Here is a 19693-nt window from a genome sequence, read left to right on the forward strand (position 1 = left end):
GGTCTCGCCTTCAGATTCGCGTCAAAATATAACAAGACATTGGAGTAAATTCTCGATCATCTCACACTTCAGTTTAATCAGTTTTCTGTTTATTCAGCTGTGTGAAAACTATGTTCAATCTCAGCCAAATATTTAGAAGTTATCTAAGTCACTTATATATCATGTTCAGTTCAGTAGCCAAATTCTGGGATAGGTTGCAGACAAAAACACTTTGGACAGAAAAGGCACAGTTTGGCATTCAACACTTTATTCACAAACTAAAACCAATCACTGTATCCACAGGTCAGTGGGTGACTGTACAGGTGTGTTAGATCAGTATTAACTGGCTGCACATGGCAGCTTTACATCATGCCTCACCACGAACCCTCCATTGGTTCATTTGTCCCCTGCATCCTCCAATCAAAGTGCTCTGCAGTTTGTCCTTCAGTGTGTGTGTGCGTGTGTGTGCGTGCGTGTGGATAAAGTGAAGGTGTGTATGTGCGCGTCCGTCCAGGCTCAGCTGGACCACATCGGTCCGGTTCTCGTGTGCGTCTTCAGAAGACACGCCTACACATTTACAAATACATTCAAACACAACCAGAAGGTTTTTCCTAGATATCTGTTAGACAGCAAATAGCACCGCAGAGCAAAATACACTTTGGGGTTAAAGAAAGAAAGAAAAAACGTCTACAGACAGCAGAGTGACAGCTGCATTCACACAGGAAGGAAGAAAATCACCTCCAGAACTCATCATCATGGCAACTCTGATATGACATTAACGTGATGTAATGTGTTGATTTTTTTCTAAAAGCCCAGATTAGCCAATGAACAGTGGTCTCACTGTGGTGTTGTGATATCATGTTAGGTCACTGTGTGCTCTCCCTCTTGACCCTTGAGCTGTTCGGTACTCCATATACAGTAAATCCAAACTTTTTAAAAAATGATATTACACAGACTGTTATAACGTATGACTGCTAACTTCAGGGAATAATAGGTCACGAATAATTTGGATCACCGAGTTCACCGACATCTGTTCTGCTAATTTCCAGCTCCACATTTTCAGCCCTGGACTCTCTGGAGCAGCTTTTCCTGAGTCCAAGTTCAAAATAATCCTTCTTTATGTCAAACAGGGCCGTGGTGCTCGGTTCACTGCCTGTTTTAGCTCCTACAATCCAGATTTCTGCTGTTTCTGCTGCAGGTGGGTGAGGCTGTGCCTGCGATGACAATGTTAGGGATATTTCCTCTCTATGACATCACACAGACCCAAGCACTGAAAAAATGGGCTGAAACTGACTGTTGAGAGTCTGAAGCCCAGCGCTCGCGGTGATTATTTGTACACACTGACCTTTGTGTTTTGAACTTTGGCCATGTTTAATATGAACATCCAATACTGGATAGCTGATATGTTACAGAAAATACTGAAACGCAGAACAGGTCCACTGCAGTAATAAAACGAACAGCTGAACAGCATTCTGGGAAATATAAGAAACACAAGCGGGACCAGATGCAAGTAAGAAAACTATCAGACAGAGCCAGAGTATCTGAGGGGACACCGACAGAAACCTGGGCTTAGCCTGAAATCACTTCCTGTCCAGCTGTACTGACGGTGATCTTCTCTCAACACTCAGCGTTAATATTCAGACGTGGAAACTCAAAAATACACGATTTCAATGTTTTGACTTCCTGTGTGAATCCAGTCGTGCTTTTCTACAGTTACAATTTACATTTTATATGTTCCGTTGTTGATCTAGATGAAAAAAAATACTTTAAAACTCAGCTGAGCGGACGAAACAACTGAACCAAAAGGAAGGTGTGTAGGTACAACGTGATTGGACGATGAAGCGTTAAAAAAACCAAAACACCGAACCAGATCTCCGTGAACTCTCCTTTGTTTCCAGACCTGATGACGTCATCACCGTGCCCTCGCTTCATTCATTCGCTTGTTCTCTTTGACTCTGACATGTTCTTCACTTCGGGGCTGCTGCATTGCATCATGGGAACTGTAGTCAGTCACCAGGTTAGTACAACTGTAGCTCTGTCATCAATAAAGCTGTCGGTCACTACGGTAACCGACACCCAAGTTAGCGAAGGGGAAAAAAGCAACATCACATTTGCATCAGCAGTGATGTCAGAGTGGTCGGCGTGAAAGTTTGTGGCGTCCGCTTCAGTCTCCGTTTAGTAACAACAGGAAAAGGGAGAGCAGGTCCTTTAAAGTCCTCAGAGATGGTTAGAAAGACTAAATATGAACATGGAGAACAAATGAGGCCACTGGGAGGTCACCTGAGGAGGAGGAGGAGGAGGAGGAAGAGGTGGTTTCATTTCTATACTTCTGTAAAAATGGCGAGCCTCTTCACTGCGAGGTTCAACACGAATACATTTTCATCATGATCAGAATATCAGAGATTAAAATACTTTCTTATACTAAATTATGACAAAAACGTTTCAATAGAAAAATAACTTCTCATTTTTATATTTGACATTTTTTCTTGCTATCATGAGATTCCGTTTTTACAAGGAATAATGTAAACATGAGACATATATGGCAGGTTTCTTACTGCAGTGACAAAGTGTCCATTTGTGTTGAAAATAGTTTGATGACCTACATTTATAAGATCGTTATTAGAAGATGGAATCAAAGGTTGGCCAACGACGACCAAGGTCACTACAGACTAAAATGTGTCTGCAACACAAGTTCTCTAACTCTAACAGGACTTTCTGAGAGATTTGTGCTTTCGTCTTCTTTATCAGCCTGATAATTAGCTGTAATTAGCAGGCATGCATGTCTGAGTGATGCCCCCGTGCAGTTCATTGATGAAGGTTTCTGACCACCAAAACACTGAGCCTTTAAAACCATCTTTCACGTTTAGTTTAAAACAATGATAATAATAAAATAACTGTTTGAAGGCTATTATTCCCAAACAGATGATTTAACAGCCCATGAAACCATGAAAAGCAACATCGTAAAAACCAATTCGTACTTGGATGTACTCTGTTTTCTCCTTACGATGAGATGATTTATTGTTTTAGAAGGAAGAAACTGATAAATACGTCAAAATAACATGAAAATGAAATGTTTTATTTTATAATTCTCTCTCACCCCAACCGGTGCAGCAGATGGCCCCGCCCCTCCCTGAGCCTGGTTCTGCTGGAGGTTTCTTCCTGTTAAAAGGGAGTTTTTCCTTCCCACTGTCACCAAAGTGCTCATAGGGGCTCATATGATTGTTGGGTTTGTCTCTGTATGTATTATTGTAGGTCTACCTTACAATATAAAGCGCCTTGAGGCGACTGTTGCTGTGATTTGGCGCTGTGTAAATAGAACTGAACTGAATTGAATAACACAAACCCAGCTGTCAGCATGTTAACAATGTTTCTTGTAAAACTTCACATAATCAGAGTGAAACTATGATTATATGTGTTACTATTTTTTTTTTAAAATTTCAACAAGCTTTAAAATCATACTTTTACCTTTTGAATGTTTTATTTCATATCATGAAAACAGCCTAAAGTTCTTTTATACTGGTTTACACTTATTTATGGTTTCTTTTGTCATCATTAGATTTCTTCCACTGAGTTTTGAAGATGAATCAAGTGATAACAATATTTTTCTAAGAATGTGAAAATATGTCAAAACTTCTACTACCTTTAAAAAGCTGATCAATAATGACGGACTCAGGATATTGTGTCACAACAAAGTTTCACTACTTTTTAATCTCATCAGACTTTATTCTCCTGTTATTGTGATATACCAATTTTCCCCCCTAAGGAAATGTGTCAGACAATAATGTAAATTTCAAAATACTTCACATTTCCAAGAGCTTTTAGTATTCATGTCATTGTTTCTTATAAAACTCAGATATGATAAAAATGTCAGAAACAATGTGTCTCATGTAAAAAGTTTTTTACTGCAGCTGGAACATTTCCCCCCAAAGCTTCAAAAACATGTTAAAATATTTGTTCTTGTTTTAAAGAGATGTGAATTTGTTTTACTTATTTATTCATTATTGTGGAAACAAAATTCTGGTTATACTGTGACAGTTTTCATCTGCTTTCAGTATTTATGATATTTATGATTTAGGTTATTATATTATATTTTGTAAAAAACTGTAAAGCCATAAAAAATACAAATGTTCGTCCTCATAGTGGGTTCACATGTTTCCTCTTTTTAATTTATTCCATCTTTGTGGAACAAGCAAAGTTTCCTGTATCAAGGACAAACATTTCCTTATGAACATTTTCTTGTTATTAATACCAATTTACCATTTTCAACATAGTGTAATAGCAAGAAAATGTATCAAAAATAAAGTTAAGAGGTTGGTACACAACATTTATTTCATCACGGCAGAAGCTGTTTGTGTTGTTCTCTCACTGGAGACAAAAATGGGAAAATAACATCTATCTGAATTTTTCCATCTTTAACAGAGTCGCTGAAAAAAACGGAGAAAAGAAACTTTTTTATAAACAGACGCTCCAGCGTTGCTGTCTGAAAAAAACTGATTAAAATCAAAGAGTGCTTAATGAACACCTGAAGCAACATGATTTCTGTCAGAGACGAGATGAAAACAGGAGTCGATAAGAAGAGATAGAATTTCAGCAGATTGATGTTCGGTGGTGTGAAACAGCAAAACGTTTTTCCTCAAACAAGCCTGCTTTTATTTTACAATCACGGTTTCCTCGTCTACCTCTCTGTCTCCTCCTCATCCCCATCCTCCTCCTCATCCCCATCCTCCTCCTTCTTCTTGCTCCTCCACATGGTGCTCCCCTCCTTGTCAAGGGAGGAAGAGGAGGAAGTGGGAGCACCCAGTGGAGGGGTGCGTCGACTATTTTGTCCCAGTGTCTCCCTGAGCGGCAGGGTGGGAGGTCCTGGTGATGTCACATAGACTAAAGAAGCTGATTGGCTGACAGGTGAGGCGGAGCCGTGGTGGTCAATTGGTGATGATGTCTTGACGACCACGCCCTCCACCTTCGAGCTGATGTGGGTGGAGTTCAACCAATATAAAGGTTTAGCCCTTCCATCCATCCCAGATCGGACCCCTGTTTGGACACACACACACACACACACACACACACACACACACACACACACACACACACACACACTCAGACTTGAACCACAGTTGTGTGTCTGCACTGAGAGTGTGAGTTACAGTAGTTACAGCAGAGAGGCCATGCAGGCAGCAGCACAGGAGGCGGCTCAGACACAAACGCGCTTTATTAAGGTTGTTTGCCAAACAGCACGAGTCAGTAAATGAATTACACTCTCTACTTTTAGGTTTCTGCACCTTCAGGCTTTCACTTTTGATAAAACCAGAACATCTAACACATCATATGAGTTATTTCCTGCTGCTGGTAACAATTACACTCCTCAGTACTCATGTGGACGCAAACAGACATCAGTTAGCATTTCCACCGGCAGTGTTTTATTTTGAAATTCAGGTCATATTTACACTTCCTTTGGATAGAAAAACCTATTAGCATCAGTAAAGGTTGATCCATCACTCTCAGGTCTGTTTTTAGTATAACAGCTGGAAGTTATTTTGAGACCTGAAGGAGACATATGACCTTCGACCCTTCGAAGTCATCCTGTCAGCCACTTGCAGACCTCTTTCAGCAAGGCTGAAGTCCTGCAGTGACACTAAGTGCAAACATGAACTTTTGTTTCAAACTGGCTTAAATTTATTGTGAAAGATCATTGTTGTTAGCGAGAGCTGGGCTCTGGTTGAAGCTCACTCCAGTGTGAGGTTATAGCTCAGTGTGATATTTGAGCCTGTCAAAGTGGAGCTGGAAATGTCCTCCAGTGTCTGAGGAACAACATTCAGATGAAATGAGCCAAACTGTGGTGCGTGTCCACATTTCTCCACACCAGGACAGCGGTCATGTGCTTCTACTCGCCACATTTGCCTCACTGTGTACTTCAAGTGCAGGTGGACAGGCCGAGACTTCAGCTGAGCTGAGAACCGTCCAGAGGTGCACGAGGAGACCAGCTTGTTTAACTCAACTAAGGCTTTTACTGTATTTATTTATTTTTATTCACATCTCTACTGTATGTTACAGACACACAGTTAAAGGCAGTAAGCGGCATGCAGGTCAGATGAAGAGGAAAATGAGGAGGAAGACTCACAGGGTTCGAGACGATGAAGGTTTCTTGACTCTCTGCCACTTCCTCCTCTCAAACAGCCTGATGCAACAAACACACACCATGTTACACACACACACGCACACACTCTCTCTCTGCTTCACCACCAGCAGCCCTCAGCTCCATCAGGAAATCATGCAGCATTCAGAGCAGAAAAACATTATATACGAGCGTGTGTGTGTGTGTGTGTGTGTGTGTGTACCTGTAGTCATGAAAGCTGCCATGTGCCCGGCCTCCTGCTGAAAAGACAGTTTGATTGGTTGATGAGCAAAGGCAAGGCCACTTGTGATGAGGTATTTTGTTGTCCCTGATCATCAAGTACAGCAGCATCATGTGATCACTCAACTTGACAAGGATCATCTGAATGCACACACACACTGCAGTGTAGTGGTAAGACCACACACCTTTGGAGTGGGAGTTGCAAGTTCGATTCCCACCCAGTATCCAGCAAGGGTCCTAAAACTAAGCCCTGGAATGGCGAGGCTGCGTCTGCAGCCTGTGTGCAGCTCGGACACAAAGCATTTCTCTGTATGATTGTGTATGTGACGAATAATGTTGTTTGTTGTTGACTTGTCACAATGAGAAGCTGGAATTAAGTTAAGCGTTAAGTTGCTGCTGATGCTCACCTTTTTCAGTAATGGAGTGCCACAGGGCTCTAACTTTGGCCCATTGCTATTGACTATAAATGCATCTTTCCATCTCTTCTGATACAATTTTAAAAGCTTCATCCTTTTCAGGGAGCCTATCCCAGGAGTCATGGGATAGGGATAGACTTGTCTAACATAGAGACAGACAACCATTTACACCTATGGGCAATTACCAAGTAACCTAATCCCACTAACTCCGAATTTCAGTGTGTAAGCAACTGTACATTGACAATAAAAGTTCAAATTCTAAGTCTAATTGAATGTCTTTGAACTTTTGGAGTAAGCCAGAGTGCCTGGAGAGAACATGCAAACTCCACATAGAAAGACCAAAGCCTGATGCTGGAATCGAACTCAGGACCTTCTTACTGTGAGGCAACAGTTCGAACCACCGTGCTTTTTAAAAATTTTAAAACCTGTATCTTTATTTTAAATTTCAGAAAGTTCACATCTCGCTGGAACCCTGAACAGCTTAAAACCTTTGAGGCAGTGTTGCAGCCACTGGCTCTTAATTTGAATCCAGGCTAACTTTGTGGGAAGCACAGACACGCCTCCATGAATACTGGCTGAACAGGTCTGACGTACTCTGCACCTTTTTAAAAAGAACAAAGAACCCTGAAGCTGCTTTCTCTCGCAGAAAACTTCATTGCTGAGAAGATTTCTTATGTTCTCAAAGCTGCCTTAGCAACAACATCTCTATCCCCACGACAGTGAACCAGCATTAAAGTGAATTCAGCCATCAGTATAGCAGAGCACAGGCTCTGAGGCTGCTGAGGGAACAAATGCTGTTCATTCACATCTGCAGGTGGAAATATGCAAATGCATAAAGCTGCTGTCTGAATTGCAGAAGTACAGCAGCTCCAACTGAGCGTTGGAGTTAAAGTTGACAGTCTTCATATTTTTGAGGAAGAATAGTGAAACAGTTCCAGAGTAATAAAAACTGTGCTGTTTAGCAGCAGCTATATGAATGACGTTTGTCCAAGGTGTGTGTGTTTGTCTTACCTGGTTCCACTGAGCGCGTGCGAGGATTACACTGTTTGTGTCCCTTGCACCCTCTGAGCTCCATCAGCTGCACGTGGAGCTGATTGAGAACCGTCCGATCTAAAGAGCTGACAGCATTTATCAGCTGGAAGCAGAAATGAGGAGACAAAGAGAGAGGCGGTAGTTTGTGTGGTTTGTGTTCAGGTAAATTAGATGAGGTGTATCAGCCCAACAGCCGTGGGGCCTCAGGAACTCCACATTTCTGCTGTCATGCAAGTTTCTTGGACGCGTGCATTGTGAGTGTGACTGTCGGGCTGAATGTGTGTCATTTATAAATGAAAGAAATATGCAAACCTGTAGAAACATCGTGTCTCAGGGAAACACTGAAAAACTAGTTTACACATTTTTACTTCTGGGCTGGACGACTGTAATTTGTTATTATCAGGACTTCCTAAAAGCTCCCTGAAAAACCTTCAGTCTTAAATAATCAGGCCCCATCTTATCTCAATGACCTTGTAGTACCATATCACCCTATTAGAGCACTTCGCTCTCGCTCTGCAGGCCTACTTGTTGTTCCTAGAGTATTTAAAAGTAGAATGGGAGGCAGAGCCTTCAGTTTTCAGGCCCCTCTTCTGTGGAACCAGCTTCCAGTTTGGATTCAGGAGACAGACACTATCTCTACTTTCAAGATCAGGCTTCAAACTTTCCTTTTTGCTAAAGCATATAGTTAGGGCTGGACCAGGTGACCCTGAATCCTCCCTTAGTTATGCTGCAATAGGTGTAGACTGCTGGGGGATTCCCATGATGCACTGGGTGCTTCTTCTTCACTCACTGTGTGTTTATTCACCTCTCTGCATTTAATCATTAGTTATTATTCATCCCTAACTTCTTCCACAGTGTGTTTTTGTCCCGTCTTTCTCTCCTGACCCCAATCTGGTTGTGGCAGATGGCCTTCCCAGGAGGTTTCCTGTTAAAGGGACGTTTTTCCTTCCCACTGTTGCCAAAGCGCTTGTTCACAGGGGGTTACTTTACAATATAAAGTGCCTTGAGGCAACCCAGGCTATGTTTTGGAGCTTTCATTTCCAGATGTCTCCTGAACGTATCACACACAGGCGGTCGCACAGTAGAGGTCGGCTGTAACACTCACTGAATGCTTTAGATGAGAAGACTGCAGCTTTCTTGAGAACAACACGATTGTGTGAGTGAAGTCATTTCTCACAGGAAACCGAAGATTAAAGATGATGATGAGATAGAACATGACCACATATTTTTCACGAGGACCAGTTTGACTTTTAGACCCCCCCTCCCTTTCACAGACCTGCTTGAGGGTTAAAGCCACAATGAGGTTAGAGTTTGGGACTTTGGGAAGCATTTATGTCATGGGAAGCATGTCAGCGAGCTAACGCAGGAAATCAACACCTTTAAGCTAAAATCAGAAAACTGCTCTGTACCTGGTACGGGTCTGTGTTGAGGTCAAAGTACTCCAGGAAGCCAGTCGCAAACTCACAGAACAGGAAGTTGTGGGACTCGTTGATGGTCCTCAGACACCAGTACGTGTTGTTGTTGGCACTGGTGCAGGCGCAGAATGAACCCACTGCAACACACACACCAACACAAACACACACATATTCATTAACAATATTTTTCTTGCTGTGCTGGTTAAACCCGAAGAACGAGGAGATTTTTAGAAAGTGCGGTTCTCGGTTTGGGACAGCACTTTGATGGCGTTATTTATAAGCACAGCACAAACACAGATCACAGCAAACTCTTTTAGTGGCTGCAACAACAACGATCGAAAGCTCAAACATCGTGATGTCGAAACGCTCAGGGTTGTGATGATCATCACAAAGTAAAGCAGTGGCTCTTACACGTCCAGAACGGCGCCGTGTGCCAGTGCTGGTTGTCATGAGTGAAGCAGGTGAGTCCTGGCATTGAACACGTGTCATTGTTTCTGATTCTCTTGATCATCTTCCTCATCTTCTTCCTCCTCTTCTGCTCCTTTAGAAGCCACGCCTTCTTGTCCCGAGCCCCGGCCTTCCTGCTCACACACACACACACGCACACGCACACACACACACAGATAAAGCTTGTAGGATGTAGCTGCCCAGGGCCATTTATGTAAAAACACAGCGTGCTGGCTTATCGCCACAATGGTCTCACCTGAACGGATGCAGACTCCCTCCTCTGTACCTCAGTTTGTTCTTCAGTTTGGATTTGTACCTGAGAAACACAAACGTCACGTCGCGTTTAATCACATGCATGAATCTAAAACTGTGGCGTGCACTTTTCTGCTACTTACAGATATTTACTGCAGTCACACTCCTGGGGGCGGGCCTTCTTCAGGTGACCTCTGACCTCTCTCAGGTTCTTTATCTTCGTCTGCAGAGTCTCAATCTGAGAGAATGTCACAGGTATCATTCAGAGCCACTAATAATATTCTGCAGAACCTTAAACTTACTTCACTTCTGCGGCGTCGGGTGTGAGCTGGGATTTTTAGAGCGACATCCCAAACTTTTTAAAACAAGCGTCACTGCTGTAAGTCTTTTTCACTCTCTAACTTACTGTTTTGATTGGCTGGGTGAGCACGACTGGTTGCCTAGATGCTGCAGATCTTGTTAGCTGGATGAACCAATTAGTCCTATTTCATTCATTTACAACTCCCAGGTTTACCTGACAGGTGTACCGTGTTGTGCACACCTGACAGGAGCCGGGGCTGCAGTCCAGCAGACAGCAGCATCCCAGTCTGTAGCAGGAAGTTGTAAACCAATGAGGTGGAGAGAGAGAGGAACCCGGCAGACTCAGTTATCTGTCACAGAATCATTCACCCGGAACAGCGGGCAGCTACAGTCTGCACAGACACGGAAACGCTAACCTGCCAGGAGGCAGGGCTGCTAATGTTATCCACACTCTGCACATCCCAGCACCTAGAATAGGATCAGATCAATGAACAGTGTAATCACTGGTGTAATCACTGGTGTAATCACTGCGATCACTGACTTTTAAATGTGCCCTGTGTTTAACCTTTCCCATTAAATTGTGCTTAACTCATTCACTGCCAGGGTTTTTGAGCATTTTCACTCATTTTTGAAGAGCCACAGAAAACTGTGTGTTATGATCATATAAACACTGAACCTACCAAAATGAAGAACAGACTCTCTTCTTCCATCCAAAAAAAAAGCTTGTTTCTACCATTTTCCATTCTTTAGTAATCAGCTGTAGAAGAGAGGTGGGTTCCACCAAAAATGCCTGTTTTGACCACAAAAAGGGAGAAAACGAGCTTTTTGTGAAAAATACATTTCAAGCAGTCTGATGTTCACTGACAAGCTGCCCGAGGTTGTATTCTAGCCCCTCCCATTGGAAACGTAATTGACGTCTATAGACGTCAATGGCAGTGAATGAGTTAATTTGGACTGTTTTCTTACTTTTATACATGACGACTAATTTGATTGATTATTCTGCTGCTTTATAAACCGACTCCACGACACTTGCCTCGCACATGCACAACCCCAGGGTTTTGTTAGGTCGGGCGTACGGTGCAAAATCTGTGCCTGATCAAACATGCAGATGGATCGTGGGGAAGCGGAGCGGCTCAAGCACTTTATGAACATCCTCCCTCCACCTTTCAGAAAAAGCTGAGTCAGGAGCTTCAAAGCTCGAGGACAGTTCAGTTTAAAGGGACAAGAGCGCACTGACTGATTCAACATCTCAGCACTACTGTGTCTGCATGTGACTGTGGGACGTTATTTCAGGTGGAAATATCACTAAATAAACCAGAGCTTCAGGGGGTAATTCACAAAAAACCTTTAAGCAGGAGACTAGGGTTTAGGTACCAGCACTACCTTTGGAGAAGGTCAAGTTTAGATTAAATTAAAGCCTTTAAAAAAGTTGTTTTAAAATCTGTTCATAGTCACTAAAGTTGTGAAGTGTTTTGGTTGTTGGCAGCTTAGTTTGTTGAACCCGGAAGTCACAAGCGAGTGATGGATCTCACCGTGAAGCAGTGATAGTGACCTGTCAATCATGAGGTAGGGCGGGCCTAAAATGTGCCTTCCTTTATGTTTTTGACTCTAACAGGTCCAAAATCTTCAGAACCAACAGGTTAGAAATGATAAGACTTAAAAAAAAAGAAAGCAAAACCATCAGCAAAGTGTGTCCTCAGGTCAGAGATCAAATACAGAAGAGAAGAGGCCGTCAGACAGAATGCTCCTTTAATGCGCTTCATGTCCACCTCACATACAGTTTGTGGTCCCAACAGTGCAGAGACGCTAACTCGTACTGCTGTGTGGCTTTTACAGAAACGTGAGAAGGACGTTACCTCGTGGTCGATATGCAGCTTGTGGTCCTTCCAGGCCTGCAGGGACTGATACACTCCCGTGTCACACTTCACTGTTGCATTAGACAGGATGGAACATCTGCAGGAAAACAGATTTAATATCAGTCGTATTTGGTTAAAGAGCATCATATCATAACACGAAAAAAACAAGCATTACTGACCGGTGAGTGACTTTGACAGAGTTGGGTGTGACCACGGCGTTGGGATCTCCTCCCATCCCGCTAAACTCGTCCTCAGACTCGTCTCTCATTGGCTGATCCCAGCCTGCCAGGCTCTGGTTTCCAGGGTAATTGTTCGTCATGGAGAGAGAGCGGCTGTAACGGTTCCTGGAGTAATTCTTCAGGGCTTTGAACTCTGACAGACAAACACAATTAAGCTCATCACCTCAGCGAATATCACCACTGAGAAGAATAAGAAGTTTATCATCACACTGCTCTTGCCCTACACAATAAAATCCACTTCCTGCAGTCTCTAAGTACACGTTTACATGCCTCAGTGTTACAGTAATGGCTAAACTAAAGCTCATCATTGACGGAGAACCTCAAATATCTGCATCTCTACCACCATAAGGGTGATGCAGTGCTGTCCTCAGACATTAGAGGTCAGCATCACACCACAAAGTGGAAGCTGCGGCCTGAGAACAACAGCTCTGAAACAGGAGAAACCAGGTTATCTCTAAATCTAAAAACATCTTCGCTCACAGCCTCTTCACAAGAAAGAAAGGGAAATAGAAAAGTCATTAAAGGAAAGGTTGGAAGCTCTGGTGGCAAGCTGTTGGAAACTGACCTAAAAAGAAATTAACTTCTTTATTCGTTACACGGACTTAAGAGTCGATCCTGTTCCTGCTTCAATTTAAGGAATTAAGAAAGGACATTTTACCACGTGTGCTTGCATGCACATGGTAAACAAATCCAGCCTCGTGCACAACAGTCACTGCTCCGAGTGGTGCTGTGAAAAACAGCTGCAGGACTTAAATTTATGCTCTAATGTGACATCTGAACAAATCTGACAAATGGATTATTTAAACATGTGGGCCTCCAACCACAGAGTTCAAAGTAGCAATCCATCAGACACAGGATCAGCCAAACACACTGCTGAACTCAGAGATAAAGGATCCAAACCATGACAAGAGTGTGCACTCCTCTACGACCGCATTGAGCCGCCTCAAACCTGCCATCAAACGTGTCATCCTGGCGAGATGAGTTTGTCAGAGGAGTGAAAGAGATCTAAAGCTGACACGTCTGAGGACTTTATGCACCGTCTTTCTCTCTGAGCACATACAGCAGTGCTCGTATCATCTCATATGAACCGCGGCTCCTGTTTCATGACAAACTTATTACCACAAAGCAGCGACAGCTACGCTGAAAAAAAAACGAAAGTTTCAAATCAGCAGCTGGAAAATTAAAAACTGCAAATAAGTGTCATGCAAAAACATTTTGGTACTATTTTCCAAAAGCTCTGACATTTCTTTGGTGAGAGGTTCGTCTGTTTGTGAGTATGACCGGCACTAATGTGTCATATCTGCAGGAGTTTGTCAGACTTGGTCACAGTGATGATTCCAACGTGTCGGTGTGTAGGTGCTCGTTTGAATTATTAATCGTTGGGATTAAAACATCTGCGTACACCAGTCATCCACAACAATGAAACCACTGTAAAGTCAGTAACAACAATCATCTTGTCCTGGCACTCTTTTAAACGCATCATCCAAATGTATCCAATCATCCCTTCGCATCCTGCAGACGCCGCGAGCAGCATGATGACACAAACCCCACCACTGATCGCACCTTTAACCTGTTTAGGCTTTTAAGCGATTTATGGATGAAACTTAATAAAGGAATCAGAGAATTCCAGAAAAGCTGCTAAACTGCTCACACGTGGCGCTCAACAGTTTCTCATTTTAAACCCAACACAAAATTATTTTTTCATGAGGCAAACTGCGCATGCCTAATAATCACTGCTGCCCCCTGGTGGACTGAAGCGTTAACACTCACTCTTTTTGGAGAAGAAAGGCTTCTTGTTGAACGGCTTCATCATGGAGGGTCGAAGGTTCAGAGGTCGCAGGTCACGGAAATCGCAGTCGCAGGCACCAGAATTTGGAAGGTACAGTTGAGACTTGATGCTGATTGGACGCTGACGGCCAATCACACCCCTCTGGAAGCTTGTGGCCCCTCCTTCATTCTTACATTTGAAGAGCCGTAGCTTCCCCGTGGCGTCCTCCACACACTGCCACTTCTGCACACACAAAATCGAGCGCGAGGAATTATTTTTAACAGTTCAGAGGAGCCGGTTTAGTTTTCCCAACATCAAATGTTAGTATACAAAAGCTCCATAAATAAAATATAAATAAATACTTTAACGCGAATATTGAAAGCTGGAAGTTAAAAGGGAAACGGCATCCTGATAATCATATAAGGATTATCTTCAGGCAGGATGTGATGTCACATATACAACAACTTACAAAAGATGCACAAAAGTTCACGAATCACAAAATTAAACAGAAAAATATTTGTTTACCTCAGAATTAATTTACAACAACACGCACGCTTAACAAAAGGCCTTGTTTGGTCCACTTGGTTCGGTGTAGCGCCGTAATCACACTGAGCATCTGACTGCTGCTGGTCTCGGATGTCAGGCTTTGATTTGTTCAGGCCGATGAAATTTTGGATTGAGGCTAAAGATCCTCACGTACATCGGGCCATGAACAGCTGATGTGAAACAGCAAAATCTCCAGACGCTTACGAGCAGCAGCTCTACTCAGAGCTCCTCCGTCAGTCTGTAGGGAGAATGTCCACAAGTCTCCAAGCAGAGGCTCGTTTCAGCTCTTTGACTCACAGCAGATAAATCAGACGCTTCCACCTTATACTCATTACTGCACAAGGCCTCGTACTCCATCCTGTCCATGTGACTGAAAAAGACCCTGAAATACTTCTGTGGTCGGGCCGTTAACTCTCAGCAGTGATGTTCTATTATTGACTATCGATCACTGATTGGCTGATTATCCTAATCTTATATTAAATAAGGTGACATGCACGTGAGCTTGTTTTAAACCGCTGATTACGGTGATACTCCAGGGGTAGCAACCAGCGACACCCGAGCTTCAACACGCCAGACTTGCACTGAGTGGCGTTCGTAGGTTTGAAACATGAGTAGGTTTCTTTCACACATCATCCCAAGGTAAACGCTGATTACACAATGTTTCTAGGACAAATCACACTGGCTTCTTGACTGCGCTCTGCCACCGGCTACAAAATCCTCGAAAGCTGTTGTGGAACCAAAAAGAACAAAAGAACAATGGTTCCGTTTTCTCCGACAGCTCCTGCAGGATCCTGATAGAAGCTATGAAAAGAGTCACTTTACTAAAGGAGGTGAAGAAGAGGCAGAGTGCCTCTGAAAACGAGAGGGAACCTTGGACAGGTGTTTGCACGATGAGAGAAGAGAGCTTCAGGACTTGTGAGGGTTCGAAACATTCACGTGGATTTGCTTTGATCAGCACGAACCAAACCTGCCGGGCTTTGAGTGAAGGGGGGTGAGGTAGGAAAGGCGAGGCTGGGAAGAGGCCGTCGATTGCCTCGTAAACACGCACGATACATTCAGAGTCTTCTTTTGCTTTCAGCGGCGGCTGCATCGTGACTCTGTAGTTGTTCATTAGAAGATTAGCATGACCCGAATGAATTGCGACTGTTGCCCTGAGTCACTCACGCTTATTAAAGAGCGACAAATGCCTGAATTATTAAGTACACACACATAAATGCAGTTTTCTTGGGGCTGTTTATCACAGCAACCCAGCAGCCGGCAGACTCTGTTGCTAAGAGACTAATCAACTTGCTAAAGGGATTTTTCGACAAGTGTAATTAACCTCAAACAAGCGTGAACACAAACACACAGTGACACAGCTCTAAATGTCTGGCAGAAAAGTTTCTGTTGTGCTGTCGCATCTCGATTCTCTCCACGTCTCTTTGATGCTGCAGCATTCAGCGAGTCCATTGTGTTCTGGTCGTTCCAGTCGTTACTGCAGTTATTGTATGTGTCTGGTTTACAGAGATGACATCTGGTTTTTCATCTCTGTGGCACAAGTCTACCCTGCTTCTTTCAAGTCTCTGTTTATTGGAGCAGTAGCCATCCCAGCTTTCCCGCCTGAAACAGCTTGTTACCGAAGACTGCACAGACCAAAGAAAAACTGCATCGGAAAGAGTGCAAACTTTATAGCCTGCATGTTCTGTCAAAGCGAAGCAGGAATAATGAGCAATAAGACTGTGATTGAAGCCACAGGATCAGGAGTGAACGACAGGATCGTAGCAGTAAAACGATGAGACTGGCAGAGGAGGAGCAGTTAGGAGCACAGAGAAATTAAACATATGGGATTCGGATTTCTGGAAGTTATGGAGTTGAGAGTAAATAGCATCTGGATGAAGTGATTAGACGAGGATTAAACAGGGATTAAGAGTAAATCAGTTCAATTGTGAACAAAATGATGGAATCAGGAAGAAATAAGTGGATCGAGAAATGTAGCGTCCCGAGTGAGGAACGAAACGACGAAGTCACAACTCAAATAACGAGATGAAGACTAGAATAAAGTGGTAAGGTGTGCTGTAAACAAACAACAGGATCAGGGGAGACCCAGCAGAACATTATTCTGGAGTAAAATAGGAGTGTGCAGAACAAAGCAACGAGATCTTGAATAAAGCAATTTACCAAAGAGGAACATTTACTGGATTATGACTGAGGAATGGAGTGAATGTGATAATGTGATGTGAATGAAATAATAATAAAAACGAGTAGAATCAGGAATAAAGTCTCAGATTCAGAAGTTAGAAATGGGATGTGAGGATATTGGGAAAATAATAAGGTTTGAAAGAATGATTTAATTGGATTGGGAGCAGAACGGAGCACAGAATAGGATTCTGGAGTAAGGAAAAGGATAAGAGTCATTTAAAAGAGTGATAATGGGACCAGGAATGGGTTACCAGAAGGAAGTTTAGAGAAAAAGCATTTTAGTGGAAGGAAAGGGAACGCTCCAAACCTGCTTCTGATCTAAAGTGTGGTGTGTGGAGCAAAGGGTTGGAATAAAGTACTACAATCAGAATTAAGTAATGGGATCAAAAGTACAGTCAAGTAAGTTCAATGGAGCCAAATTTATAGGAATACTGATAATTTTATGAGTGAATTTGATTAATTTGGTGAACGGAGTGAAATAAGGTTTCTGGAAAAAATAGAAAATTAGGAACGTATTCTGGAGTAAAGTTAAGACTGGAGGTAAGGTAATGCAATCAGGGACACGTAATGAGATCAGGAGTGAAGTCAGTGGATGCAAACTCAGAGAATTCTGAGTGGTTTCATGGACGGCTACGCAGTGAAACTCATATGACTGACTCGGGAAAAATAAGGTATTCCAGAGTAAAAGAGAGGAATACGATTATGCATTGAGGAATAAGCAGCTAGATCAAAAGTACAATAATAACATCAGGAGTGAAGTCATTGGATTCAGGAGATTATAAAAAAATCTGACTATTGTAGTGCAAGGATGGAGAAGGAACGTGATACCTTTGGGAGAAGTAGGATCAGGAGTCGAGGAGTAAATGAATCAGAAGTCTTACTGTACCTGTCCCGTCTGCTGGCAGGGCGTCTGGTACTCGGCTCTCTGACAGAGGTCTTTCACTCGTTGGCGTTTGGGCAGGAAGTTCTCCTCCTGCGATACTTCCTTACCTTCGACGACCTGGTGGAGCAGCTTCCTGTAAAAACACAAGCAGGGAGGAAATCTGCATGTTTAATGAATTCATGATTCAAAGTTAATAAAAGTTTATTTTGGCACATTTATGCATTTCTTCTGTCTGAATCAAGAAAGCTGCTTTTTTCTGTGTAAATGCTTCGGTGGCCTCGAGCGTGGGGGTCGATGCCACGGAGACGAAGCCAGCGAGCGACTCACTCGAGAGTTCTTTACAAACTTTTAAAAGTTAACCTTTAGCCCTCCGTTAGAAGAACATTTGACTGAATCAAAGCTCAATGATGTGTTTAAGCTGTGATTAATATCTGTCTCAGAGTTATTATGAGTTTTTACTAATTAACCAAATATCATCAGGCAGATCTGCTTCCACCGGGTGGACGACACCAGCTGCACGTCCATGACTCAGGACAGTAGTTCTGGCTGCCATGTTTTCCCAGCAGTGAGAGCAGCTGCTGTGTTACACTCTGCACTGAACGTAGACTGTTATGTGTTATATTTTCCCGAGCAGCAGCAGTGATGTGTCGTCTTTACCCTCTCTCCACCAGGAACGAGTCTCTCCACACCTTCGGCTTCTTGTTCACTTGAAACCTGAAGAAGAGGATGAAAACAGCGAGAATCAGAATTCCTGCACTTCTCCTGCTATTTTTAACCCACAACCAACACTGTCGCACCCTCCGCCCGCCTTCACCTCACCTCACCTTCTTCTTTTTTCACGTCGACTCCATTAAGCACGACTGCCTTTACTGAAGCGGCGTCTGAACGAGCTGCTAAATGTGCATCGCTGCTTCATTTTACACCCCTAAACTTCGGGCTGGAGCTCCTCTCGCTGCCACGTCAGGAGCAGCGAGTTCATTTCAGTTCAAATCATCGAACATTACACACATTTATATAATACTCATACCGTCCCCTCATTAAGCGCGTGACTCCATCTGGTTTCTATTCTGGGATGTTTGTAACGTTAACTTTCAGGAACAACATTTTGATTTTCCTCCTACACTTAAAAGAACAACAGTCACCGCAGTGGAAACGACTGCAGGACTTTTTCCAGTTGTTTGATTCACAGAATAAACAGCACAGAAAGACACAAACATGATAATGAGGCTGCGACGAGGATTTACACACAAAGGCGGCGGAAAATGTTGCTGCTCGATGTAAAAGCTTGTCTCCAAAGTTTGAAACACAATGAAGAAGGACTCATTTAAGTTTCCAATATGACAGCCATCAGCGCAGCTAACAACGAAATATTTGGATTTTTTTAGTTTTACCTTTAACATCCAAACAGTTGCCAGCGCAGCGCTTAGGTTTAGGGTTGGGTTGAACTTTAGCCACAAGCTGGGAGATGCTAAACACACCCTGGCCAAACGGAGCTCATAAGATTTTTGTTTCTTATGTGAAAACATGTAGAAAGTCTGTAAAAAGTCAGCGAATTAAATCTAAGTGCAACTATTAAGAAGCTGCTGGTGACCTGAAGGACAGCACCGCTATCCACCGATTCTCTGCTGTTCACAACGGTTTAAAGAGATAGAAGCAACAAGTGGGAGCCGAGCTGTCGAGTCGTCTCACGTCTGAGGCCACAGCGAGGTGTTCACAACAAAATCCCTCCTGCCTGTTCTGTGTCTGCTCCGGGCAGAGTCGGGCACGTTCAGAAGCTTTGTTGTCAAATGCCCAACATCCTTATTTTAAACTATTTTTATCATTTAGTTTCTTTTTATACGTGAAAAAACACAGCATAACACTGATCCTGGTGTTAGCTCAGGCAGACCATGAAGGCCAACTCAGCTGTGGCAAATCAGCTGACCTCGGTGTCAGCCCACATCAGCTGATGGCTCTGCTAATACCCTTTAAAGCATATAATTGGCTGTCTTATACAGGGCACGCTATTTAAGCGGCTTGTGGAGGCGGGT

At 43.1% G+C, this 19693-nt stretch overlaps 1 protein-coding gene across 6 annotated transcripts in view; it reads right to left on the reverse strand.

Moving 5' to 3' along the window:
• Positions 1-225: 225 nt before the first annotated feature.
• Positions 226-19693, reverse strand: part of sulf2b (sulfatase 2b) — a 108802-nt gene continuing 89334 nt past the window's right edge. For 3 of the 6 annotated variants that reach the window (XM_085259163.1, XM_085259165.1, XM_085259164.1), the window contains 13 exons: positions 18321-18377; positions 17667-17796; positions 14059-14299; positions 12229-12421; positions 12050-12146; positions 10037-10131; positions 9898-9957; positions 9606-9775; positions 9189-9331; positions 7759-7882; positions 6315-6351; positions 6098-6154; positions 226-5010 (listed from right to left, as the gene is read on the reverse strand). In XM_085259163.1, coding sequence (XP_085115289.1) covers positions 4980-5010; positions 6098-6154; positions 6315-6351; positions 7759-7882; positions 9189-9331; positions 9606-9775; positions 9898-9957; positions 10037-10131; positions 12050-12146; positions 12229-12421; positions 14059-14299; positions 17667-17796; positions 18321-18377 — 1435 coding nt within the window. In that variant the 3' untranslated portion in view covers positions 226-4979. The remainder of the gene's footprint in view (positions 5011-6097; positions 6155-6314; positions 6352-7758; positions 7883-9188; positions 9332-9605; positions 9776-9897; positions 9958-10036; positions 10132-12049; positions 12147-12228; positions 12422-14058; positions 14300-17666; positions 17797-18320; positions 18378-19693) is intronic. The other 3 variants (XM_085259166.1, XM_085259168.1, XM_085259167.1) reach the window with 3 other exon arrangements.

This window comes from Mchenga conophoros, linkage group LG20, assembly GCF_057382185.1.
Source record: "Mchenga conophoros isolate Kocher_MC1m ecotype Shallow Benthic linkage group LG20, M_conophoros_male_GT1.1, whole genome shotgun sequence".
NCBI classification, from domain to species: Eukaryota; Metazoa; Chordata; class Actinopteri; order Cichliformes; family Cichlidae; genus Mchenga; species Mchenga conophoros.